This window comes from Spodoptera frugiperda, chromosome 9 (assembly GCF_023101765.2).
Source record: "Spodoptera frugiperda isolate SF20-4 chromosome 9, AGI-APGP_CSIRO_Sfru_2.0, whole genome shotgun sequence".
Taxonomy (NCBI): Eukaryota; Metazoa; Arthropoda; class Insecta; order Lepidoptera; family Noctuidae; genus Spodoptera; species Spodoptera frugiperda.
This window is the reverse complement of record NC_064220.1, coordinates 7,483,009-7,510,822: the sequence shown is the minus strand read 5'-3', so window position 1 is coordinate 7,510,822 and position 27,814 is coordinate 7,483,009. Positions and strand designations below refer to the sequence as shown.

The 27,814-nt window shown below is 38.5% G+C and overlaps 1 protein-coding gene across 1 annotated transcript in view; it reads right to left on the bottom strand.

Moving 5' to 3' along the window:
• Positions 1 to 27,814, bottom strand: part of LOC118271510 (neuropeptides capa receptor-like) — a 91,184-nt gene that overhangs the window by 35,359 nt on the left and 28,011 nt on the right. The window contains exon 2 of the mRNA XM_050695791.1: positions 19,156 to 19,246. Coding sequence (XP_050551748.1) covers positions 19,156 to 19,246 — 91 coding nt within the window. The remainder of the gene's footprint in view (positions 1 to 19,155; positions 19,247 to 27,814) is intronic.

Below are 27,814 nucleotides of genomic sequence, written 5' to 3'. Positions count from 1 at the left end.
CTCTACTGACCTCAGACGTATTCCCAGACCCGGATAATCCGGACAAATAGGATCGCGGAGGTTATTATAGTAACTGGCGGAATGAGGATGTAAGGCAATAACAATAAAAGTATTAGTCTGCTTATCCCTTTGATAAATATAGACTAGGATTGTGGTCTGGTGTATTTATGGAATGGATAAAAGTTTGTTCTGTTTGTGTTGTGATAAAAATAGTTCTTATACTTTTTGGTTTCTTCCTTATGTTTGTAAATGTCATTGGTTTCATAATTGTAAGCGCAAATTGAATTCAAATGAGAGGTTAAAATTAAAAAGAACTACTCTAATTGACTAATTTAAACAAAACTTTTCTCCACTCTAGTATTGTTTCCTGTGTTGTGGGTCCGTTTACAAAAATGCAAGTTAACATACACATGACACAATGAAACAACAATTTGGGGATTACACAAAAAGCTGCTCCGTGCGGGAATACACGTTGCGTTGCAGTCGGTTGTCCAACAACCGGTCCAACCGTGCATTTTCACCAATCACCCCATAAAAGGTCACTTAACTAAATGTTACTTAGCGTAAAGAAACGTTGAAACTAACCCCTTAAGGAGAGTCTGGTGACAATTGGCATTACTCTCTTAATAGATGTGTAAAATTTTTAAAAGGAGAGTTTGGTGACATTTCCGATATGTAATTCTAGTACCATGATCTACAACATATCAACATATTCTATCATTCATATGACACACGTAGCATATCTATGTATTAATTCCACCCCATATTAAGTGGTATTCTCTTCGAAACCACATCACTAAACGTTAATGATTCGGTGTAATCATTGCGCGGAACTTCACACGAACCAACTGACTATGCGGTGAGGGAACAAGTCACTCCCATCATCTACATGCATAATTATGTGTATGTGTATCTGTACGTGTGTAGTAAGAGGTTATTTCACTTAAGGCTGTGGTTGCTAGCGATTGGAGCTAATAACAGTGTTGCATTAGGGAGTGTTTGTAGAAGTGTAGGAGTTAAAATGTGGAATGGTAGAAAGTCAAGAGATGTATTTATTTCAACAAAATTATGCAGGAAATGTACTCGTATAGTCACATACTCGGTACTAGATTGTGAATATACCGTTTTTTTTAAAGAATAATGTGAAAATAAAATAAATCCATCGTAGGCCGCATCATCACTTACCATCAGGCGAGATAGCGGCCAAACGTCGGCCAATTTAACATAAAAAAATAAAAATAAAGAATAATGGAAAAGCTTATTTATTCTGCTGCAAAATAGGGTTGACAGAAATTGTTTCACAGATAACAAAGCTAAATGTATGTATTAATAACTTATATCCTATAATTTGCATTAGGCAAGAGATAATGTTGACTACACGGTTGCTGGGCAACAGGCTGCCGTGCAACGTGTAGCGTATTCGATTCCCGCACGAAGCAACATTTTGTGTGATCCACAAATTGTCGTTTCCGTTGGTCAAAAAATTTAGAATATTGAGTACGTCGATATGCATAGTTGCAAAGATGAACTATATAAGAAATAACTAAAATACAATATATATGTTTTACTTATAAATCAAATATGAACAAAAGTCACAAGTCACATGTCGTCAGTTAGAGCTGCCAAATACAGTGTAGTAAATGTGTTCCGGACTCGCATTATAACACATTAGTCCATTTCCAACGGACAATGTGCTAAGTTCCTTTTGTATGAGTTTCCTGATGTTATTTACTTTCCATTATGTTATTACTATGTCTCGGTGTCTTGTTAAGGTAAGGTTTCGTTTCATATTCTGACCTCATTCTCTTCATTTGACTGACTTGCATGGTTGGTGTGGTGGCTGGGCAAACGGCTGCCGCGCCACGTGTAGCGGATTCCATTCCCGCATGGAGTAACTCTGTGTGATACACTAATTGTTATTTCGGGTCTGGGTGTCATGTGCATGTGAACTTGTATATTTGTAAACGCACCCACGACACAGAAGAAAATGATATATGGAGAAACATAAAAAAAAATGGAGGCTGAGTCACCCTCGTCCGTAGGAGAGCACCCTTAAAAAACTGAACCCCTACACGTGGCCTCTGGGTGGTGCTAAACAGGTGACACTCAGGTGGTAGGTTTCGGCCGTCGGCATTATAACCACCCACCGAGCAAAACCGTGTCGCCAAGCGGCCTAGCCGTGTTCCGCCACGATGCTCGGTGACGCCGTACGAGAGGATGGGTCGAAATGTTTGTTTCACTATGGGTAGACCGATCTGGCGCGCGCTGGTGTGGCTGCATCGGGTGGCCAGTCGCGGAGGGTAGCGGGATCCGAGGCACGGTGCACCGCTGGCCGACCGCAGATAGTTGGGGGCCCAATTAGCGTGCTAGCCACACGTGAAAGGCTGCCCCGCCATCTAGCGAAAAATCCCACGTATACGCCATCGTGCCGGTTGGCGACCGGAAGAGAGGGCACGATGGATTTACGTGGGGGGGCTCGGGCGTCCCCGCAGTCTCCAGGCTGGCCTCCCAATGGTGTAGCCAACTGCGGTGCGCGTCTGGGGGTCGCCTGTGTGGGGAAACATTTCACTACCATTCTCTCAGCAACTTATTTACGATTATGAAAACGAGAGCTAAGAAAAGGGTTCAACAGCGGCTGCACTCCTCTCCCTCAAAGTGCACCTCTCCAACATCCGAGGCTTGCACTCAAATCTCAATGCGGTCCATCACCATCTGGAGACCGAGAACCCAACGCTCTTGTTTCTCTCGGAGACCCAGATCAGATGTCCGTCGGACGTATCATACCTGAACTACCCAGGCTTTTCCCTGGAGCACAATTTCGTTCCCCGTGCAGGCGTATGCCTATACGTTCAAGACGGCGTCTGTTACCGGCGTCTCCGAAACTTTGAGGACCCCAGTTTTTCAACCTTGTGGATACTGGTGGACACAGGCATAGAGAAAATCCTCTATGCCTGTGTCTACCGGTCGCACAGCGGAGATTTGGAGACGACCAGATTAGCGCAGCACCTTGTGGAGACGGCGGATGCGGCTCGGCAGAGGTGCCCTTCGGCCCAGTTGGTGTTACTGGGGGACTTTAACGCCCATCACCAGGAGTGGCTGTTCCCATACCAGTGCACTGACCATGCTGGGAGGGAAATGCGTAAGCTTGCGCTAACGCTTGGCCTGACCCAGCTGGTCCAGGAGGCCACAAGGGTGCCCGATGTCGACTCGCACACTGCCAACTGCCTAGACCTTCTGCTGACAACTGATCCAGACAGCTACTCGGTGTCAGTATCTTCACCCTTGGGTAGCTCTGACCACTGTCTGGTGAAATCCGTATCCACGTACTCCCCACCGGATCCTTGTCCCAGAGGATCTCGGCGGATGTGGCGGTACAAGTCAGCAGATTGGGATGGGATGCGATCCTTTTTGCATCCTATCCTTGGCGGCCTGTCTGCTTCTCTACTGAAGACCCGTCAGCTTGTGCGGATGCCATAACAGGGGTGTTGCGTCAGGGCATGGAATACTACATTCCATTCTCGGACGCGACATCTTTCGGTGGTACTCGTCCATGGTTCGATGCCGACTGCAGACGTGCTGAAGCGCGAAAGCATGCGGCATACTTGGCATGGGCGGATGCCAGGCGTCGTAGGGCTGACGACACTCTTGAGAGGAAGAGAGCCTATAACCGGGCTGCCAAGTCTTGCAAAAAGGCATTACGGATGGCCCGGTTCAACCACATTGGCCGAATAGGGAACAAACTGGCTTCTTACCCAGCGGGTAGTAAAGCATTCTGGTCCCTGGCCAAGGCGGTTGAATCGAACTTCTGCCGCCCTTCACTCCCACCTCTCCTGGGGCCTAACGGGACGCTGGCACACACCGCGGTAGAGAAGGCAAACCTGTTTGCTTCTCTATTTGCGGAATCTTCACGTCTTGATACTGGTGGCGCTATACCTCCTTCTCTAAATAACGTATGCGAGACGAAAATGTCGAAAATTCGCATCCGACAGAAGGAGGTGTATAAGACGTTGCGTAATCTCGACGTGAACAAGGCCAGTGGCCCCGACGGAATCCCGGCCGTGGTTTTAAAAACCTGTGCGCCTGAGTTGTCTCCAATCCTGACACGCCTGTTTCGACTTTCCTTGGAGACTGGTCAAGTGCCGGTTGCATGGAAGCTGGCCAACGTGCAGCCTGTGCCCAAAAAAGGTAGTCGTGCCGACCCTAACAATTACCGACCAATCTCAGTCACGTCCATACTCTGTAAGAGTATGGAACGTGTACTTAACAACAGGCTCCTGGCATACCTTGAAGGTAACGACCTCCTCAGCGATCAGCAGTATGGGTTTCGCCGCAACCGATCCACTGGGGACCTTCTTGCGTATGCCACCCACATTTGGAGCGAGGCCATAGAGAAGCACGGGGAGGCAATAGCGGTCTCACTCGATATATCGAAGGCCTTTGACAGGGTTTGGCACGACAGCCTTATCGGCAAGCTTCCTGCATATGGACTTCCCGCTGATCTGTGCAGATGGATTGCAGACTTCCTGAGGGATCGGTCAATTCGAGTAGTCATCGATGGCTGCTCGTCTGACCAATTTGGTATCAACGCCGGAGTCCCTCAGGGGTCAGTACTTTCAGCAACGCTCTTTTTGCTGCACATCAACGACCTGCTTAAGCCCGGTATCTTTGGGTATGCAGATGACAGCACAGTTGTTGAAAGGTATGTGTCCGATGCGCGGACTAGCGGAACACAGATCCAGTCTCTAAGAGAATCCATGGTCGAACGGTTGAACTCGTCCTTGAAGGCGGTCTCCGATTGGGGTGACGCCAACTTGGTCAAGTTCAACGCTACCAAAACCCAGGCGTGTCTATTCTCTGCCAAACGGAGTCAATTTCCGCTGGCTCCTACTTTCCGAAATGTATCCGTTCCAATATCGGATCATCTAGAGCTTCTGGGCGTAACTCTATCGCCAACGCTAAACTTCGGCTCTTATATAGAGTCGAAGGCGCATCTGGCTGGTAGGAAGTTGGGTATCCTCTCGAAGGTGAGACGGTACTTCACACCGAAACAACTGCTGAGCCTGTACCAAGCGCAGGTTCGGTCATGTATGGAGTACTGTTCTCACCTTTGGGACGGCTCGGCTAAATGCCAGCTAGATGCGCTCGAACACATTGAAAGGCGTGCCAAGAAGCTCATCAACGATGATGCGCTTGTGGAGGCCCGGCTTCAAAGCCTTGAACACAGGCGCAAGGTCGCAAGCCTTTCCGTTTTTTACCGGATACATTTCGGAGAGTGTGCGGGGGAATTGCACAACTTGATTCCCCTAGTCCTTTTCATCATCGAACCACAAGACAATCGGCGAGGCGTCACCGCTTCATGGTAGATATCCCACCCACTCGCACGAAGCGCTTCGCTTCAAGCTTCCTTGTGCGAACTGCTAGGGAGTGGAACTCCTTGCCGGAGTCTGTGTTTCCTGATGGGTATAACCTGGGTGTCTTCAAGGCCCGAGTGAATAGGTTGCTTATGGGCAGACGTGCTCCACCGTAGGCCGCATCATCACTTACCATCAGGTGAGATAGCGGTCAAACGTCGACCCATTAAATGTAAAAAAAAAAAAAAAAAAATCTAAACGGAAAAGACTATCATATATCAATATAAATGTGTAATTTGTGTGAAGAAACTGGAATAAATAGTAAACATGTAAGTAGGAGTTACATTACGTGCCGAGAGCGCAATAAATATCGTGGGTAATGTCTCAGCGCCCGCCGGCGTGTTCGAACAAACTGTTTATAAAGCTAATAAAAATGTCAATGGAAATTCATGTTCTGTACTATTACGTAGCGCATACATAAATCTTTGTAAATATCGCTTTGCAAACTAAATAAAATGTACTTTTGTTACATACATTTTCTAGTCTTCTGAAACGGACAATTTTTAGAATTGATTCGGGTCGAGTTTGAATTTTATTTATAATCAATACTATTTATTTACAATTGTTAGTACTTATGTTAAGTATTATTAGATTACATAGTATATTATATTACATTTTTAACCGATTTCAAAAAAGGGGTTCTTAGTTTGACCTGTATGTATACATGTTTGTGCGCCATTATCTCGCGATTCCCTGAACTGATTTTGATGCGGTTTTCAGCATAATTTCATTTAAGAATATTACCCTAAAAAATGGAAGCAGTAAAGACAATTGAAGGCGGTTACCTTTTTAAAAAGTTTATACAAATTATATTGTTTCGATTACCATATAAACAAATAAGAATAGAATGCGCTTTCAGTGTTTTCTGTCTCAATCAGAGAAATGGTACCACACACACACACCCACACTCTTCCGAATACCACAAGACTAGCTTAACATAGGTCCGTGTGGTCTCCGCTGCTGTACTTGAGCTTTAAATGTGCTATCACATAAATATGTGCAGAGCCTGCACAGCTGCGCTAGCTAAGCGGGCAGCCATTCTGGGTTTAAGTCTGGATTTAGTCCTAGGCAAGGTATTATGCAGTAAGGCGTAATACTAGGAAAACTCTAGGTAGAATATTCGAAATTTATTGTTTTCTCTTCGTATGTAAAAATTGTAGATCGAGTAGCTTTTGATTTCATTGACTGTCCAAATTTTTTTTTTCCAAACATTGGATTTCAGTAAGTTTCATTATTTCTGTATTATAACTAATTATAAATTTGAAATCGCCAACCCGCATTGAGTAAGCGTGGTGATTAATGCTCAAACTTTATCCATGCGAGAACCAGGTGGTGGCATTACTGTTGTCATCATGTGATAATACTGCGTCAGTACTACTTATAGGCTTAGGCGCTTCGCGTTGAACGGGCCACTGTGTTTATTAAGTAAGAGTCTGATGCTTTATTTAAGTCATTGGATAATTAAAAAAAGTAAGTAAGTACTACATATCAACATTTTTACACTTTTAGTCCAATATCACATGCAATATAAATTAAATTAAAAACATTTTTATTTCAGTAAAAATCACACGCAACCTAATTGCTCACTCGAAATGGCGCCAAGATTTAGCAAAGGCTCTTTGAAAATAAGCCCTAAGAAGTACACTTGACGGCTTAATTTGCAGTGTAGTGAGTGGGTCAGTGGCGCGCCCTCTGTGGGACGTGACCCGAATCAAACGGCTTGTGACCCTGACATTGAACTAGTGTGTATAGGTACCTACATTATAGGGTGTCTCATTCATAGCTGAAAATGGTGAAACATTTCAAACGGTGCTATTTCCAATGTAGTCAGTATTATGTCGTGATTTATGAGTTAAACAACTTGTAGTTATTATAATTGGTATTTGTTTGAATATAAGGGTGCTTTTTTACCAGCTATGTAATAGCTAAGCTGTGAAACTATGTGAAAGTTTTCACCGATACCGAGCTATAATGCTGTGCGAGTAAGATGTGGCACTTTTGAAACATCAATATTGAACTGTCCGCGTGTCTGTCTGTGAAGCTAGGTGCTCGTTCCAAAGTATAGTTTTAAATGAAGAAGAACGAGCAAGAAACTCCATCGTTATACCAGATATTTTATGTGTTATGTTAGTAATATTGGAAGTGTTGATTGGCATAATATTACCAAACCCCTCACTATAATTAATTGAAACAATCTTATATAATATACCTAACTACTCAAATCCACACAATTTCATTAAATAACCTCTAGATACACATAATAATGTTCAATATTCCCTGAACGAGCTATTGTTCGCGCCACTAAACCAACATCTTAATATCATGAACTCCACTCACGCAACGATGCACGACTGCTACACGTCTTCATTCGTTCCATTCGTTCCATTCATTCACTCGTTCTCATTCGATTACCACTTCGGAACCAACGCACGTTCCACTGAAATCGATACTTATATGTATGGTGGTTAAGTTTTGTCTTGTCTTCACTCGTGTTAGTATATGGTTTCATAATCGTTTTATTCCTTCTGTATTAATTTCTTTAAATTGTGGAGAATTTGCAGTAACTTTAGACTATGCACCAATATCAAACAATACATTATAAAATATTTTGTAAACACAAAATAATTTATTTCGATCAGATTAGTCCATACAATTTAGACTAAACCTATTTCTACAAACAATTTTATTACAATGGTACAATTTCAGACACCCTATATAGGGTGACTGGTAATTAGTGAACGATATTTAAACACGTGATTGTACTTATGATTACAAACATATTTCCTAAATAAACTAATTTTGTATAAGTACTCATTCGTTTTATTTTTATTAAAACAAAAATTCATTATAGTACTGACAATCTAAGTATGTACGAATATTTCAAAAAACCGAATTAACCGTTATACTAAAATCGCACCCGGTACCATCAAGTGCGGCAATCGAAGTCGACACCATCGACCAAGGTAGTCAAAGTAAGATATCTCAAAATTAATATAATTATTAATTGTATAAGTATTGACATCTAAAGTCACCATCTTATTTATGAAACACATTTCCCGTAAAACTTGAAATTCCTTGTTATTTATGAAGGGCAGGCTTTAAGTTAAAATGTTTTTCACGACAATTTACAGCGCTGCGTAAGCTGTAGAAAATGCTGAAGTATGGTGTTTTAAATGATATTACAGTAGAGTTTTATTTATGAACATGTAATACGAGTAGACTGAACAAAATATAATGTTTAATTAGAGAGGGCTAAATATGGAATGAAAAAAATCTAATTAGTCCGTCAGTGAGATAATTAAAACATAATACAGCCGTATTTTTTATTTTATTCTATAAATAAACAATATTTAGATAAAACGGAGTTAAGTTTTAGAAGTGGGAGGTTATTACATCACATTTCTCTTTAAAATGTAGTAAATCGTGACGTTACTCGATATTTCGAAACAAACTATCGTAGAAGGTTTTTAATTTTGTAAGAAAAGAAAATATACGTGTCTAATGTATTAAAATAGTTTACAGACGGAAATTAAGAAGAAATTGTAATTAAAGTAAACATTCGCCTGATTTATAATTTGACATATACATATAAAGTCACAATTTACAAGAGGAAAGGACTAAAATCCAGCTTTGTTTGGGCAAAAAGCACCAAGTATCGATTAGATCTACAACGAAATGCGATCCCGGTTTGAATAGAGGGTTTCGAAAATACCAAAGTTCCAACAAGTACATTTCTCAACTGAGCCCATAAACAACATCACATCAGACTCAGGACCTAAACGCCCAACAACTAGTCGGCCTTAGTTTTACATCATAACGTTAAGTAATATTCACAAAGTTAAAGTACTAAGTACCGAAACTGTTGGCAGAGAGACGATAAAATGTAACAAAAACATTAAACTTAGCTTGTCTTTATTATAATGGGAATAATGACTAACCTAGTTTATGTTTTATTCATAAATTCTGAAGAAATTTATGTATTGTATCATAAATTATCAGAATTTCTCTGCATTGTTAAAATTGATTTAAAGTCGTTAATCAATCCGCCATTGTGTTCCTGCCCTTCAACACCATGAATAGTCTATAAACTAGAAACCTAGAATTAATACCTAGCTATCTGAGTAATTACTTAAAGTGATTGGTTGCGAACGAATTCTAATCCTACGCTTAATTAATGGTTCTCCCACTAGTGGTTTATTCCCTGATTCCCGCCTGTACCTATATCTTTTAGCACCTAAATCTGGAACTCATAAGGGAGGCTTATGTTCAGCGGTAAACACCTTGTGGGTGATAAAGTAGTATCTGTATCCTTAGTACGAGTTTGCTTTAGGTTTAAAATAACCAAAATAAGAGCGCGTATAGCGCTGTGATTGGCTGGCTCAAATAAACCAACGAATCAGAGCGCCGAACGCGCTCTCCTTTCGATTACTTTGAACGTAAACCAAACTTATACTAAGGCTACTGTTTACATACATAAGCTACAAGACTTACATTATACATATACTATGGATTATACATGGTATAATGTCAGTAAGTAATTACCAGCTTATGATTAGTTAGTACACAGTCAAAGGCTGAGTATAAAACAAAGCATTTAATCAAGCATTGCTTTGAGCTTCGGCGGCGGTCGGGGTCTCTCGGAGGCAATCGGAAGCTTTCGGCGGCGCTCGGGTGCGCTCGGCAGTGCTCATCGGAACGTAAACTAATCCCTATAAAGGATAGCACGTCACACTAAAGCTAAGCTTAGCCACGGATTTGTAAATCCGCGCATTTTTTAACTCGTCTCGTATGCGTCTAAACGATGATAGTACTTAGGGTTCAAGTTCCAGCTCTCTATTCAACTAAGTAGTCGGTTGTAGGAAAACAAGATATTTCCATTTTATAAATGAGCTAGGTTTTGCCGGCTTTTGTATTCCCTGGGTACATTACATCACAGCAGTTTGTTTTAGTCTTCAGATATTTACAAGAAACATTAGAGGCAATAGTATTATGTGGACCATTTGGCACTAAACTATCCTATACTATTACAGAGATTTTGTAAACTTACATGGACGAAAAAAAAGAAAATGATTAAAGAAAATATCTTCAAAAGGTTGAAGTGACTAAAATGAGACAAGAAAGAAAGAAAAAGCATTTATTTGACAGAAGACACGCACACAAATACATCATTTATATAAAATGAAAATAAACACACAAATACTAATATAACACAAATTAAAAATAAAAATTAAAGTAAAGTTCTAAAAGAACAAAGTGAAAATAAAATAAAAACAGAAATTATATACATAAAATAAATAATAATAAAGACATCGAAAAGATACGAAAGTTTCCATGTTAACAGAGTCGAGACATTACGCTGATACCACTAACAACTAATAAACATGATAAATTAGTTCCTAGAAATATAACTAAAGTAATATCCAATATATTTCAGACATAAGTTTAATCTTCGTCCGCTCGCGTCACTCGTAGTACAGTAGAACTTCATTATCCGAATCTAATGGGGACGGGACCCATTCGGATAATCAAATATTCTACTACGGACTTTTTAAAAAAAATTGCCATTGAAGAGAATAAAAGCTACGTTTTGATAGTTGCACTATTTTTTTATTGAATTAAATTGCGAAGACATTAGGCACCACTTAAGACAAGTCAAGTCAAGACTTGACGCGCAAACACTAGCTTCCTAGAGAATAATAGCGCACTTAGAAGTTTTTTGGTCAATTTTTGTGATTCGGATAATCGGCGATTCGGATAGTCGGAGTTCGGATAATTGGAGTTCTACTGTAACCGAATAACTTCGGGGTTCTATTTTAAGACATCCTCATTACATCTCTGTGGTCAGACTTACCAAGTTCTTGTCACTTATTAAATAACGTAATACTAATATTATTAAATACTAGCTTCTGCCAGTGACTTCGCCCGCATTCCCGTGGGATAGAAAGTAGCCTATGTGTTATTCCAGACCATAATCTACCCTGTTCCATTTTAATCACGATCTATTCAGCCGTTTTGAGGTGATCTTTCATCTCGATCGGTCTTGAGCTTCCTTCACCTCGCTCCACGTCATTCCGATGCGCTCACCGCTTCTGCTATCACTGTATGCCACCAGGTTTGCCGAGTACGGCCACACTTCATTTTTTCGTTTGGATACCAGTCCAACCTGTCCAACCAAGTCGTACACACATTCAAAACATTTCATTTGCACCGAAAACTTGCAAATCAACATTGCAATCACGGAATAACTTCATCCAACTTTAAAAGTATAATCTGATACTACGGGAAAAGCCCATGGCAATAAATTAATAACAATACTATGACAGGTGCTCCCATGGCTCAGTGGCAGGTGTGTGGCATTGATTGGGCGCACCGCTCGAATACACAAACATCATTCTTGCCGCAGACAGATTTCCCCCGGGACCCGCTCTCATACCCGACAGGCTTTGTATCGATAAACGAACCGACTCACATACCGACACCCTTCCTTATTAGATTACATCTGTCAATAGGATTAGATTTTTTTTAACCATATGTTGCTATGCTGTTTTCGTAGTTCTATGGAGTAAAAAAATACTTAAACTCAAACTCAAAATCTTTATTTTCATGTTAAGGTATTACACCGTGTCTTAATTTAAATTATGTATAGCTTAATGCCTTTTCAGTGCAAATAAGAAAAAAAATCGAATAATTATTTCTTACTAGTCACTCCGGCGCAGTTTCACCCGCTCTGCTCGGCTTCTATTAGTCGTAGCGTGATGTTTAATAGCCTATAGTCTTCCTTGATAAATACACTATCCAACACAAACATAACAATTCAAATCGAACCTGGAGTTAAAAAACAATCAAACTCTACACATTAAACTCTTTGCTTGTACCTTCTGCAAAGTTAAGTCAAAGCATTTATTTCAATTAATCCTTAATTAGGCACTCTTGAAACGTGAAATTGAATTGTCTGTCAGTGAAGCTAAGTGCTCGTTCCAAAGTGTAGCTTCGAATAGAGAAGAACCTTCATCCTTACTTTCTACGTAACAGAACACAACAGACGTATCGATATTTTATTCACATCATAAATCATAAATGAAGTAATTTAACATAGTCCATTATCACATAACAAGTACTGCGAGTATATAAAAACGTACATACATACAGACGAGAATATGTATAATGTACGCAAACGAATGTAAAACGCTGAACAATGGTCCATAGAAAACTCTTCACTTGTAAAATATCGTTTCATCTCGCTGTCATTCAGAACTTCGCTGCACGTAATATTTCGCTGCTTAATTATAGACATTATGTGATGACATACAAGAAGTATGGGCACGTGTAATGTTTCAGGTAGCACAGTTTTGTAGATAGTTATGTGTTATATGCTACTTTACATATCCTACTAATGTTATAAATACGAAAATGTATACGATTGCTTGTTACCCCATCACGTCAAAAAATAGCTGAACGGATCGGGGTGAAATCAAAATTGGAACAGAGCTAGATTATTGTCTGGACTATCACATAGGCGAAGCCGCAGGCAGAAGCTAGTACAGTATAAGACCAATCTTTTACCAACAAAGCTATTAGGCTCAATTACCTCTCTTCCCAATCCCTGATCCAAAAGGCCGGCAACGTACTTGTAACGCCTCTAGTGTTTTCGGTGACCAAGGGCGGCGGTAATTGCTTACCATCAGGTGATCCGTTTATCGTAATAATAATAAAAAAAGTAATAGGGGGTGCTCCAAACCAAACGGTGAATACAATACCACACTTCGGCTTACCTATTATGGAGCAATATGAAAGTCCAATTGAAATACATGAAAGGGACTTTAAGGAAATAAAATCCGACGAATTATCCTTATGTAGGTACGTCGATGTCTTGGCTCGTAACGTCTGTATTACTGGGAGTAAAGCAATGTGAGCTTGAGTCGTTCAATATGCTTCATCACAAGCAGGATTAAGTTGTACCAAGTTGTAATTGTTATTGTTTTATCTCATAACTTCGGAAGACTTCCTAAGTATTTCGTCTAGAGGAAGAAATCACTTTAGACTAACTTGATTATGAGCTAAGAAACATGATGTCAAGAGTTTTCTCCTAATTGAGTGATGGTTATAATTAGATCTGTTTGGTTCTTGGTAAAATACTATTAGGGAATGTGTTCACTAAAATTTGCTGTGATAATTAGTTATATACACACATACACACCAACAGCCTATAAGTGGCCACTGCTGACCAAAGGCCTCTTTTTAAGGATTGAACATTAATCACCACGCTTGCTCAATGCAGGTTGGTAAATAAATTAGAAATTATAAACTCAAGTTTACCTCACGATGTTTTCTTTCACCGATTGTCACCGGTATCTACATAATCTTAGAAATTATATGTAACTCTGAAAAAGTCACATTTGTACTTGCCGTTGTTAGCTTTCGAATCCGCGTCCACATGAATGGAAAACGGGCGTCTTAAACCTCTGGGCTACCACGACACGTCTGATTGTGAGTTCTGAGATTCTGAAGATCTTCGATGAAAAAGAAGAAAGTTATGGTCTTTAAGAAAATGTTCTTAGTTAGTATTCCTTTCAACATTTCTCCTGTATATGTATATCCATATTTTGTTTACTACAGTAAGCATAATATCATCTCGTTATTCCTCATCGCTCTCTTCAGAGTCTCCTGAAGCGATCACGGCATTCTTTTATTTGTATTTAACTTTGTTTTGTAAACAACCATCTTTGCCTCCATTTTCTTTTGTATTGGAAGGTAGAGAAATAAAACTTGAACAATTCATACATTGCTACTTTGTAGATTTTTAGTTTTATAGACCTTTTTAGTCGAGTAAGTTCACTCTTTAAACGATGCTGTGTACCTTATAGGTTTAGTTTAACATTAGGTTTTAGAGACATATTCTTTTTATGGAATAGGGGGCAAACGAGCAGACGAGTCACCTGATGGTAAGCGATCAGCGCCGCCCATAGACACCCGCAACACCAGAAGAGTCACTGGCGCGTAGGCGGTCTTAAAATAGTCTAAAACTTATATTAATAATAGGGTTTCTGCCTCGTAGTAACGGGTTACTAAATATAAATTACTGATGAATTTAACGACCTCAATGATCGCAATTACGGAAACCCTTTCTCAACTTCCCAATTATGAGGATCGTTAAATATTGATGGGACCTAATGGGCACTGATTGCAATTCAATAGTTGCTCCATTTACACAGGTGGTCTAACCACTTATTAAAATCACTTACAAAGTGAATGGTGGAATTAGGCAATTCGTATATTTCCTCATTGTAGGCGGAGCTATTAAAACCAATTTTCCCTATAAATTTCAATATGAAAGTCAATAGACTTTGTCGGATATACAAATTATCTTTTTTCTTGACCCCAATCAATGGTAAACAGAACCATTAACAAACCTTAAACCACTTTTCGTAGGAAGTAATCTACGTTTTTAATAGAAGGGTCGCATTTGCAATTGGTGAAAATCGAAATACCTAATACATTATTCGGTATGTTTACTTTCGAATTATTTATTTAATTTGAAATTATATCCTATAGCTTTTTATAGCGCAGGGCCATTGTTGTGCTGACAGATGCTATAAGAAATCGGCTTATACCAACCCATACACTAAAGGAAATTTACAAGTATGTTACCGGCCTTTTGAAGATTCAGAGATTGGATATTTAGCCCTCCGGCAATCTTAGTCACATGGCGAGACAACACAAACGTTGTTTATTGCCCTCTATACAAGTATAGGAAGGCTTCATACTAAGTGATGTAAATGCAACATAGGCACTATAAAAGCTTTACATTGCTGAAATCCGCGTGAAATATCGGAGCGCATTCCCGGCACACCTGGCGCATAGTCCCCTACACGTGATCGCAGCGCCCCCTCTCTGCAATACTTTAACATTGAAATCCGTGCCCTCTCGGGTGTGAAACGACGGCTTTCGAACCTACACACGCTGATGGCTTCTAAAGAGTGCACTCCAAATGATTCCAATATCTCCCTGATTTTATTGGAAGTTTCCTATGTATTGCTGTGGATTTCTTTTTGATGTTTCGTTATATCTGAGAAAATATTCCAGGTTTTTGAGAAAACCATGCCTTGTTAATAAGCTAGGACGCAGAAAACTTAATTTTTTTTTACTATATTCTTAAAAAAACTGAACTGGAAAATGATGGATTTTCTTCTTCTTTTAGACAACAATAGAATGGCTTCTAAAATTCTTACACAAAGGAGAAACGACGTTGTATGCGTTTACAAAGTCCTGGACAAAATATAGTAAAATCTAGTACGTAGTTTTCTAATACAAATAACCCTGTGTTTTAAAGGGAACAAAGTAATAACTATAGAGATGTCATTATACTGAGATCCCACAAAAAATATTTTTAATTGATAAGTCGGTAAACGAGTAGACGAATCACCTGATGGTAAGCAATCGGCGTCGCCCATGGACTCTCGAAAACCAGGGGAGTTACATGCCCTATTATCCATTTCGGGGTTAAAATTTAAGAATTGTTGAGGTTTTGGAAATTGCGGAGGGGTTAATTGGGATTCCGGTAACCATATTTACACGACAAAACACAATGCAAGCGTTGTTTCACGTCGGTTTCCTCGAACGTGGTATCACTCGGGTCGAGCCGGCCCATGCTTGCCAAACATGGCTCTCCCACACTAAAATCTTGATCACTTAATTTTAGATTTATTCTGACTTCGTGAAGAATGAAATTGGTCGTTAAAAGTTTTCCGTTTAAACTGTTTGACAAAAGTTATAAGACCCACCACTAGCCATTAATATTCGGGTGGAGGAGGGAGGGACAAATTGCTCTTGTAAATTGTGGCAATGTCGCAAACTGTAATGGCGATATTTGCAAAACGTATTGATTTATTCTAATGAATTTTCTTCTTGAAGTTGACAAACTGTTTTTTTTAAGGAAACCGGTCTACGAGCATACGGATCACCTAATGTTAAGCAATCGCCGCCGCCCATGGACACCCGAAAGACACGAGGCGTTACACGTGCGTTATCGCCCATTTGGGTATTAGGAATTTAAGGGTTGTTGGGGAATCGGGGATTGGGAAGGGTAATTGGGCCTCCGGTAACCCCACTTCATCGAAACACAACGCAAGCGTTGTTTCACGTCGGTTTTCCGTGAGACCGTGGTATCACTCCGGTCGAGCCGGCCCATTCATGCCGAAATATGACTCTCTCACACTTAAGGTCATTTATTACGGCCTTGACAGTGATATTTTTGTATTCTTCTAAAAACTTGTTTCGCCATATAGATATTCGAATTAACTCCTACGTAGTGTGTGGTTTCCAAACACAAACATACCTAAAACAAAACACTACTCTCCGACTCGAGCATGAACAACATCACAACGTGATTGTCGAGGAAGCGTTTAGTTCCCAGAACCGGTCAGGGACCAATGAGGCAGTCTTGTCAGTCTATTTGTCTTTGACTGCCAATAGAAAATTGTTGAAGGCAAATCCTCCGGTAACGTTCGGTAACTGGTGACCCCCGTGGCATTTAAAGTGTTAAACTGTCTTAATTGCTGACTAGATTGACTGACTAACATTATTACCTAACCCCTCTTAGAAGACTAGCAGTAAATATATTTTCAAGCGGTTTTATTTAGCTTGCCCCATTTGTTAGGGTCTAAAGTAATTGGAATTTTATCCTCTTTCTGACGACAGATCGATTTGATATTTGGTACACACTCTTAATCTTGATGACCATACATAATAAACTATTTTTTTTTCCACAACTACCTCCATTATGGATATTAAACGAATTGTATTGATTAGTAGAACAAAGCTCTTTAAAACCGTTTGACCTAAAAACATTTGTTATACATATATTATTTGTTTCACTTCGAAGTTCTTTCTTGTCTTATCTTGGCCACCGTTTTTCTCAAAGTATTTAACAAACTACATTTTCTATTCAATACCAACTTCAAAGAGCAGAGATTAAGATTCTATTTAAGAGTAAAGAGGTAGTGAGAACCATTGCTAACGCGTTGAATTCATTTATTTATTTATTTATCACTGAAAAGGTTAAAATAAATTATTCAATCTTATGTATTTTCCTGTGAAATGTTTAGGTTTTCTAAGTATATCTTACTGGTGCATTCAGAGACATTTAGTGATTACTTAAACTATTCCTTCATAACAGTTGCTAAGGACTGGGTTAAGTAACCATTAAATGACTATGAGTACGGCGATTAGGCATGTTACTTTAGCCAATGTTATATCTAGCACCACATCCCACAGCTTCATTGACCTTAAATTGGATTATCACGTATAGGAGTAAAGCTCTACTAGTTTCAAGTCACTTTTTCTTGACAAAGATTCTTACTCTTATTATAAACTAGTAGAAAATTTTCTCAAATAGGTGATTTATACGAGTAAGCTATATTTTTAAGTTTATGATACTAAAATGCTACTACACTACACAATACACTACCTTATTTTCTGTAAAATTTTAATATTTTTGTTATTAGTCACGTTTGTTTTTATTTAGTAATTTTAGTAAATAGGATTTAATTAAAGGAAACGTCCCCTGGTGGCCGTTGCAAGATGTCAGCGTAATGCTCGACCGGCGAGCGGCGCCGCGGTGAATTATTTGTTTAATTAACAAGGAACATTCAAACATGTAAATTATGTTTTTAAATAAGGTTCTACTGGTATTTATTTGGATGCAGGTCGCTTTATGTCAGTATTTAGGGAGGATATTAGGGAGAATTACTTTCTTGAAGATATTATGCACTGACTTTTGGAAACAATACTAAAGTGCTGTAAGCGCGCTGTCAGCACGCGGACCGCGCGCAGCCTTTTAGTCTCGAGTGACATTATGAATTATATCATACGACATAAGATTTAATGTTCAAATCCAAATGACAAGTTTATTGCCGTGTTGAAGCGGTGCCGTTAAAGCGTTTTATGTCTTTAAGTCATAGCCACATCATGCTCAGCGGAGGATTTGCCTTCAACAACTTTCTTTCGACAGTTAATGCCTTAATACAAAATTCATAATTTCTGACATTTAAATAAAACGACTGAATTTGACGTCATCAACTACCGTTTTACAGATCAATGAAAGTTAGACAGCTTCGCAAACTTCCAGTCAGTTAGACAAAGGAACAATCAATTACGTACAGTTACAGGGCGCAGTTAACTACAACAAGTTGCTACAAAGAGTTCCGTCTCAACTATCAGTTAAAATTAAAGTCTCGGTTAAGTGCCGACAACTTACAACTTGTAAAACTTGTTGCGAAGTCAGCTACACTCAGTTACTTGTAAACTGACAGTTATTTACTTACTAAAATAGAATTAGGAAAGGTCAGTTGTCTTCAAAGAGGGTCTTATACCGTTGTTTTGCTCACAAGATCACTTTAAAAATTGGAAGTTCTTTTTTGAGGGGAATATCATCCACGGTCTTCTTCCGTTTTGGGTGAGGAGAGAAGGAGTGTCAGACTCTTACTGACTTAAAACGACCCCTGCTTTTCAAGCCGGAGCCGCGGTAAACCAGCTCCGGATCAAGCATCAAAAATTGAAAGTCTAATTAATAGTTTGAAACTAGCTAATTCTCTATTGAACAAACAAACCTCACGCTAGTGCCGGCTGGTGAGGAAAAAAGATTGGCCTAAATTGCCTCACTGCTCTAGTAGTAAAGTTCTCAAATTTGAACCCTAGCACACGTGAGATTAAAGTTAAAATTGTATAAAAAGGAGGATATACTCACGCTTCAGAGATGAGTGCCCTCAGCTTGCAGAAGACGATGCCGAGGCTGTAGGGGTACTGGTGCCAGGAGACTGACAGGTCGTTGGGGAGACCTGGAACAATACAAATAATATTCGTAAACAAAGTAATACGACAAATTATGAAAACGAAAACTAATTCAATACAATCAAATTAAGTTAAATCAACGTTCCATGATACAAGATCTAGACCTGTGTCTAGACTATGGACCTCCTCCACATGAAAGGAATTTACAATGATTAGCGCGATTAGCGGGCGGCTTGCAGATTGTAATTGAACAGATTCAGTCCAATATTTCTTACACTACCAAACATAGTTCAAAACCAGCTACACAAAACCGAACCATTTACCAAAAATAATCACATTTATAGAAACATGAGCACATGGCTTGACAGGGTCCTTTCAAGAGCCTCTTATCACCCCTCCACGTAGGGACCTCAGGAGAAAGGGTCGCAATCAGCGAACACAATCCAATCAGAGCGGAGTAATGAGACATTACCTCGCAAGGAGCACCCTAATCATGCCGTGTTCACAGGTCTACAATACGTGAAGGTAATTTCAGATGTATGAGTAGGTTCTATTAATTGAGTATTTAACTTATACATTGTCATTAATAATTGGTTTATAGGTGTTGAGAAATTGTTACTGACTTTGGGTTGAAAAAGTTTTTATTAACTCTAAATTACACTGAACGGGACTCGGTATGTACTAAAACTGCGACCAGAAACCAGGAGGAATGGGCAGCATAGCATTATCTAAAGCGTTACCTATATATCGTTGATCTAACTGCGGTCCCCGAGCCGCCTGTCAAGCGGACATTATGGCAACCCTTCCTGCCCCGCCATTGTGTTCTAAATAAAGATTTTAATAAAAAACTCCAAATGATGTTTATCTGACCAAGATTTTTATCTTTTAGATTACAGAGACAACCCAATAATCCTACTAATTTTGTGACTACTACACCAATTAGGCAGTACAAGAATGTTTTTTAAATGTTCCGTCACACTAGGATTTTCTCCTACATCGTGGGTGCGTTTAGGAACATATTTGTTCAGAAACACATGACACCCAGACCGAAACCAGAATCTGTTGATTTTCCACCCTCAAAAAAAAAAGGATTGTTCCGTGCGGGAATCAAAACCGTAACAATTTGCGTGTCAGCGGGTTGCCCAGCCCGTGCGGGAATCGAAACCGTTACGCTTTGCACGGCAGCAGGTTGCCACCACGCCAACTGCAGTCTGAATGAATGACAGTCAAACATAGAAACAAAAACACAAACAAAATCTCAAACAGTATTTCTCTGTTCTGTGATCTCAAAGAAATGATAACAAGCCAGCTAACATTGCAGTGCCGTCCCAAATCCTAATCTCCTTCACAAAACATTTAATTATTTGAGAGTGGACTTTAACAAATGCGTTGGGATTGTCTGTACAAACAAACAAACAGAAATACTTGCTATTCTGACTCTGACCTGCAGATAGGAAGGAAATATTAATGTTCTTTATTTAGGAACTTGATTACAACTAATTATTCTTTTTTAAGCCTTTTTTGTGGCTTAATGAGGTCGGCATTGTATTTTTTAATTCACTGCTCTACGATAAAATATTGCAATCAACTCCAAAGGGAAAGGTTTACGGTTCTTGTTACATTTTTATAACATGGGACTAAGGGTGCTTTTCCACCAGAAATTTGCTATGTACCTATGCTATTAATAAATGTAATAGCTAAGCTCTATATGTGACCGTTTCCACTGATACTAAGCTATGTAGCTGTGCATCACCATCAGTGTTAAGCTATGAGTACCAATAAATATGATTGGTGGAAGCTAAACTCGTCTACAGCAACATAGCATAGCAAATCTCTTGTAGAAAAGTACCCCTTAATAATATTATTGTTACAACAGCGAGAATTCGATACTAACACTTTCATATATTCACATATCCCAACAGGAAAGTCAAAGTTGATCTAACAAACTCTCAACTTTTATTTTCTCATAAAAAAAATTATTGGAAGCGTCACCAGGTTTTTTAAACTACAAAAGTGAGCTAAAGCCAGTAAGAACCAGAAAACCTAATTCCACTTACAATCATTTTTCATTTCCCTTGAATTTTCCATTGAGTTTTTAGAAAGTATTCCAACAATATCAAGAGGATAAACATTGTCTAACTCGCAGTGATTAATGGAACCCCTGTCTATTTACAGTTTACTTTTTGTTAAACCCTTAGAATAATAAAAAGGGGCAAGAAATTAAAAAAGAGTTAAAATTGATCTTGGTTCTGTACAAGAAATGGAGGAAAATGGGGGGTACTCTCAATGTTGCGGTCATTAGTCTGTAGTTAACTTTTTTGCCCTCGTTGACTCTAAGTTAAAGCCCTGGGGGCTTAGAACCGCAGGGAACTAGTCCAGTTAAGTAGTCAACAGCCTTACCGTTCTGAAGTACGAGTGATCATTAAAAAACAATTGAGAAAAAATCATCAAGAAAATGTGACATTAAGTATAGTTCCCTTTTTTAGATATTTTGTCGTATTCTTGTCATCTTTTCTAACAGTCAATCATTATTTAACAGCCTGTTAAGATAATTATTACTGTGCCACGACGGACCGTCACTGCTATGGGTCTCCTTTACATAAAAGGTTTTTTTAAAAACGTTGCCTCACACTAAGATTTTCTGTGTTTCGTTGTATGAGTAAGGTTGCAGGAGGCCCAATTACCCCCCTTCTCAATCTTCGTAATCCCCGATTACCCAATAACCCTTAAATTCGTAACCCCCAAAAGGCCGGCAACGCACTAGTAACGCATTTAGTGTTTTGGGTGTACATGGGAAGCAGCGATTGCGTCTGCTCGTTTACCGACTTATACAAAAAAAAAGAAGATATTTTAATACTGAGAGCATCAACCTCCACTCTACAGGTAATCTAGATAAAGTGGTTTTTTCTCATAAATCTAGACTAGACCGGAGAATGTGGTTACCTATGTAAGGCTATGCTTCAGACTAGATATTCTTTGAGGCAGGAGCGCCACGTTCTAGGGGGTCGGGTAATACCTCGCATTAGCTTTGAACATGCTTATCGTAAAGAGGTTTTACTCACAACATTTGTTGTGGTATCGTGAACATATAGTGATGTAATACATACTTGAATGTATGTACTTCTTCAACTTTTGACTGAAACTAAACACTGAATGTTACAAATGAAGGGTTGGTTTATGTTCAAAATTACTATGTAACCAACTTTTCGCCAGTTTTACAGTAATATATTGTAGCTGCCTGCTCAGCTTTACCTCATATCAACTCAGCTTTATCTGTAGTTTTGAGTAGTTTCAGTGTGATTGACGGAAAAACATCCGAACAAACAAAGTTTCGTGTTTATAAATGAGTGTGAAGTGTGATATAAAGACCAGCCTATGGTCGTACATCAGATTCCAAATTCAAAACACCTAATATTACTTTACAGAGACTTCTTGCTAGACAGTCACAACCACCCTGCCAGACACATAGACAAACTACATGAAATTTTCATCACATTTTCAAACCAATCACAGTAAGTGTAGCTTAGCCCTAAGTACCTAACAATTTAACCAAGTCTACAGCCTGCTACATCTACCATTGCAAAAATAACTTTAAGTAACTACTATCAAAGTTTATATCACGTTGATTGAAGACTAGCATTAGGTTTTATGACAGTAAATAACCATAGTATGTTCATTTTGGTTCGTGTATGATATCTAACATGAAATCGTGCCATTACTGCACAACTAATACTAATGATAGGCGCCATTTCATGCAGAGTAGTATACCTTGTCATGATTTATGCGAATATTTTTGATTCAATTATTTGGAATGAAGTATCAAATTATATACTCAATTCTACACAATATTCACACTCTCATCATCATTATTTTTATAATAACTATCGTGAGACATACTAAATTAACTACAAAATACGGTTTACTCTTATAAATATCTGGAGAAATAGCCCTACTAGTTTCAAGTCAAAGAGGGACTCTTCACCAGCAGCACGCGGCGACGTCGTGCCGCCTGCTGTAGTCAGCAGCTGCGTGTAGATACGTCATCGTCATCATCATCAGCCAGAATTTGTCTCAGTACGTTACTGAATATTTATTACATATATTTATTAGGCATTTGCCTTGTTCCATAAAAGGGGCTGTCGTAATCCCCGCGCCTGACACCCGACTTTTGTCCTGTTCTTGTTTTAGTAGTTGGGTTCTCAGTGACTGCTACACCACAGTGGCAAGTTACGACATATTAGACTCCTCAAGCAACCTGTTTAAAATTAAGGCATTTAGTAACGAATCCTTTCTTACACTAAGCATTCTGAAACTACGTAAGATCATTGACAAAAGGTACATATAAGTCCTCTATCGATGTGTTCCAAAGGTTCCATAATATTTCAAAAGTCAAAATGAAACCCTTCCAGGATTTGTTCGGGACCCGTCAGTGAGATAAACCCCTTCTCGAACGGAAAGGTATCAAATTGACATTTATAGCAAAAAGTCCACCAATCCCTGAGCTTTGTGATAAAAAACCAGGTTTAACAACCACGTTTTTCTTGTGAAACCTTTAAAAACAAGAGAAGTCTTACGATATTGTTGGCTTCGTGTAAAAAGGGTGTATAATCTGTAGTAAACGAATGGCGGATAGGACCTTTTCACACCAAGCACGGTATAGATATTTTTACTTCAGACATCAGTCTTTGTGACACTTGATTTGGTAATAATTGGGATTGGCGTCACGTCCAGGATACTGTCGGATCATCCTTTGTCTCATTGAGGACAAATATAACAAAATATTGGGACCCTCAGGCTGACTGTGAATCCTTTGTCATGAAATAATAGATAGAATTTATTTCTGTGACTCAAAGCTTTGGCAATAAAAATAGAATACCTTTATCTACATCTTCGCTTTACCACCAGGCGAGATAGTGGTCAAACACATATCGCTAAATGTGTTGCTAAGCAACACGTTTTTTAAAAAACAAAAAAATAAATAAAAAAAGGCATTTAGCGAAATTTAATATGCATGTTTAATAATGAGAACAGCTGAACCGATTTCGTTAATTATTATTTTGTTATTTGTTATGTGACTACACGGTTGGCGCGGTGGCTGGGCAACTGGCTGCTGCGCAACGGGTAGCGGGTAAGCAACTCTTTTGTGATCCACAAATTGTTGTTTCGGGTCTGGGTATCATGTGTATGTGAGAAAAATATAATTAAAATGCGTTGAAAAATTTCCGTGTTGAAACAAAAGTATATGGGGCGGACATTAAATATAAAAAAATCCTCAAAAACACAAATATTCAAAGACAAAACAGCTCATGTTCAATCTGGCCAATCAACTTTTAGCTAGTGATGTTTTACGCATATTTTATTAATATGCACAGAATACTAAACTAAAATCACGTCAAACAAAAGAAAATAGAAGACTTTCAAACCTATATAGGTAGGTACAGGTACACCTCACAGAACACCAAATACCTAACAGATACCTAATAGCAATTAGCTACGTTTCGTTTGATAAATTAAAGTGAGAATTCCTGGTGCCCAATTCGTTTACTCCCTGATTGCTCTCTGAAAATGATAGCTCAATTAAACAGCTAACTACATAGACGGTATCGCACTTGTAATGCTTTTGAGAATGCAGATGTATTTAGGCTACAATGATCACTTACCGACCGACAGTCCATAGGTTTTGTTACCGTGCATAGAATAGGGGGCAAACGAGCAGACGGATGACTTGATGGTACGCAATCAGCACCGCTAATGGACATCCGCACCAGAGGAGTCACAGGTGCGTTGCCAGTCTTTTAAAAAGGACGCTCTATTTTTGAAATGAAATAACAATACAACAATACTTGATTTAACCGCGAAATTAAACTCATACCTGTTACTCGACTGTTAAGTACACTTACAAGTACTTGAACAATACTCTCAAACAAATAGGTCAACGTAAAAACATTCACATTTCAATATGAAATCGGATACATACTTCCAACTTTACACAATGTTCAAACCAAAAAAGTCTCTGTAGTACATTTTGATGAAACATATTTATATACCTTTTACATTATATGAGAATCATTTAATGGTTACTTAACCTAGTCTTTAGCAATATTTTTCGATATACTTAAAATCGTTACTAAGGAATAGTTTAAGTAATCATTAAATGACTGAGTTACGGCAGTGACGGCAGTTACTATGATTTGCTGTACGTTTAAAATAATCGCAACGAGAGCGCGTTCGGCGCTCTGATTGGTTGGTTTATTCGAGCCGGCCAATCAGAGCGCCGAACTACTAGCTAGCTCTCGTTTCGATTAGTTTTAACGTGAAGCAAACTCGTACTAAGGGTACAGGACAATATGATGTTTCTTTTTTAGTTTCAAACAAATCCATCCAATTTCATTTGTTTTAGCGAAAACACGGCTTATGTGAAAGCCTATGTGATAGCTAACAGGATCGGTGTAAATGTCCAGTTGTAATAGAAAATAAACGAACAAATCCCTTATAAAATAAGTCGGTATTTGTGTAGGAATTTCGGTCCAAATTGTTAATGGACGCTCACGTCTTTGAGTACCGTACAACCACACTATATGTTACATTCAGGCTTACTATGTATTTTAGTAAGTAGAGAGGACTGGGTACTTTTTGATGAAACATTTATTTTCAGATTTTGAAAAGGATGATTGATTTGCTTTAAATCTTTAAAACTCAATGACAGACGGTTTAAAGAAGTAGTTTATGTTATAATAATGACTTGTTAAAGAATTAAAACTCTAATGATACTTGTATCCATTAAAGTTTCAAGTAAAAAGGTTAACTTTTGTTTGTAGGCTGCGCTAAGTAGTAAACTAGTAGAGCTTTTCTCCATTAATTTACGTGAGTAAACCGTAATTTTTAGTTAATTTAGTATGTCTCACGATAGTTATTATAAAAATTAAAACAAAATAAACTGAACTAGTGATGATTAGCACTATAAATTCATATGGAGAAAACCTATAAAGGTCTTTAAACGATCATGAATCACGGGTTAAAGGAAAAATGTATAATAAAGCAAGTTTAATGCATCCCGGACAATACTTGTGGCATAGTAATGCGGGTCTCTATTGAATCGCAAACAAATCGACGTAGGATTGAGCCCTAAGAGGCTGTGCTGCCGGCATACTAATACTTATGTACCTACTCGAGCGACTCCTACTCTATTACTTGGTAATTCAATTACTTAAGGAACTAAGAAAGTGATAAATGTGAACTGTGATTTGTGATTCCTTTTTAGACAAAATTGTTGAACTCATTGTGATATTTTTTGTGCAATCTGCACTTAAATTTAAATTTTGTTGTGTAATAGGGTAGTAATCCATTGTCCATTTAGTAAATTATTTTAAAACATTAGTCACGTATTTTGTCTATTCTTACAAAATTTAATACTTTCGACCATACGATACATTTCATTTGAAATATCGTCTGTTGTCACGATTTACTCCATTTTATAGGGTAATGTGACGTAACTACTCCAACTCCTAAACTTAACTTCATTTTATTTTTATCTAAGTATTATTTATTTATATGAAAAAATACGTGCCTAATATTTTTTGTTATCTAATTGACGGACTAATTACACCTTTTATTATTTTCATACCCAGTTTGTCTATTACGCTATTATGTTGTATTGTACGCTATTCATCTTGATTAGCATAGATAAATAGCTTTCAAATCATAGTCTAAAATTCCTGTAAACTCTCACCACCAACAAACATATTCCAAACATGTCAGTTCTCAGAATAAGATAGCAAACATTACATCCAGCTTCATTAAATTAAGCAGGTACATGTAAACATAGCTTTAATTCCTAACTTAACAAACACGGAAATTCTTCTCTCACTTACATGTTAATATTCACATTAAACGGACGAGAGGAAAATGTTGCATATCTGTGAGGCTGTACATAGTGCCATATTAAATACCGGTTTAAAATATGTGAGGATTTATTAGGTACAGTGTATGTATATTAAAAAGGATTTCCCTGACGTAGGGATGTCGGCAGGAGTTTATGACTTTGAGCGTAAAAAAGGGTGCGAAATGTTTGGAGAGGTACGCTTCGTTATTTGTTGGTGTAAGGATAAATAGTTTTTATCAACCCCTAAGCAGACTAAGTACACCTACTTTTCAAGCTTCAGGCAAAAACAAATTTTGCCCAAAATTGTAACTCTCTCGGTAGTGTTTTGTTTATTTACTACCCGTTAGTCACAATGTAAGGGAATTGTGTCCAGTGTGACAAAATGTAACAATGGGATCATCCCTTAAAACAATGAGATTAGCAAAAAGCAACCAGAACTAGCAAAAAGCGGGTGTTTTTTTACTATTTCAGTCCATTTTTCACCTTCAGGTTCACAGTTCAGATTCTATATACATTAGACTTTATTTAAGTTAATAAGATTTACTTTGTAGTTTGGCTTTTTACACCCGAATAAACAGTTTTTTTATTACTTTAGATGCTGATAAGTTCCAACCGATCCAGGATCTAGAAGTCTTTAGGGGAGACCTATGTTTAGTAGTGGATGTACTGGGGCTGCTTAGACAATGACAATTTTAATCAAAATCATAACTTCATTTTTGCTCCCTTGCAATCG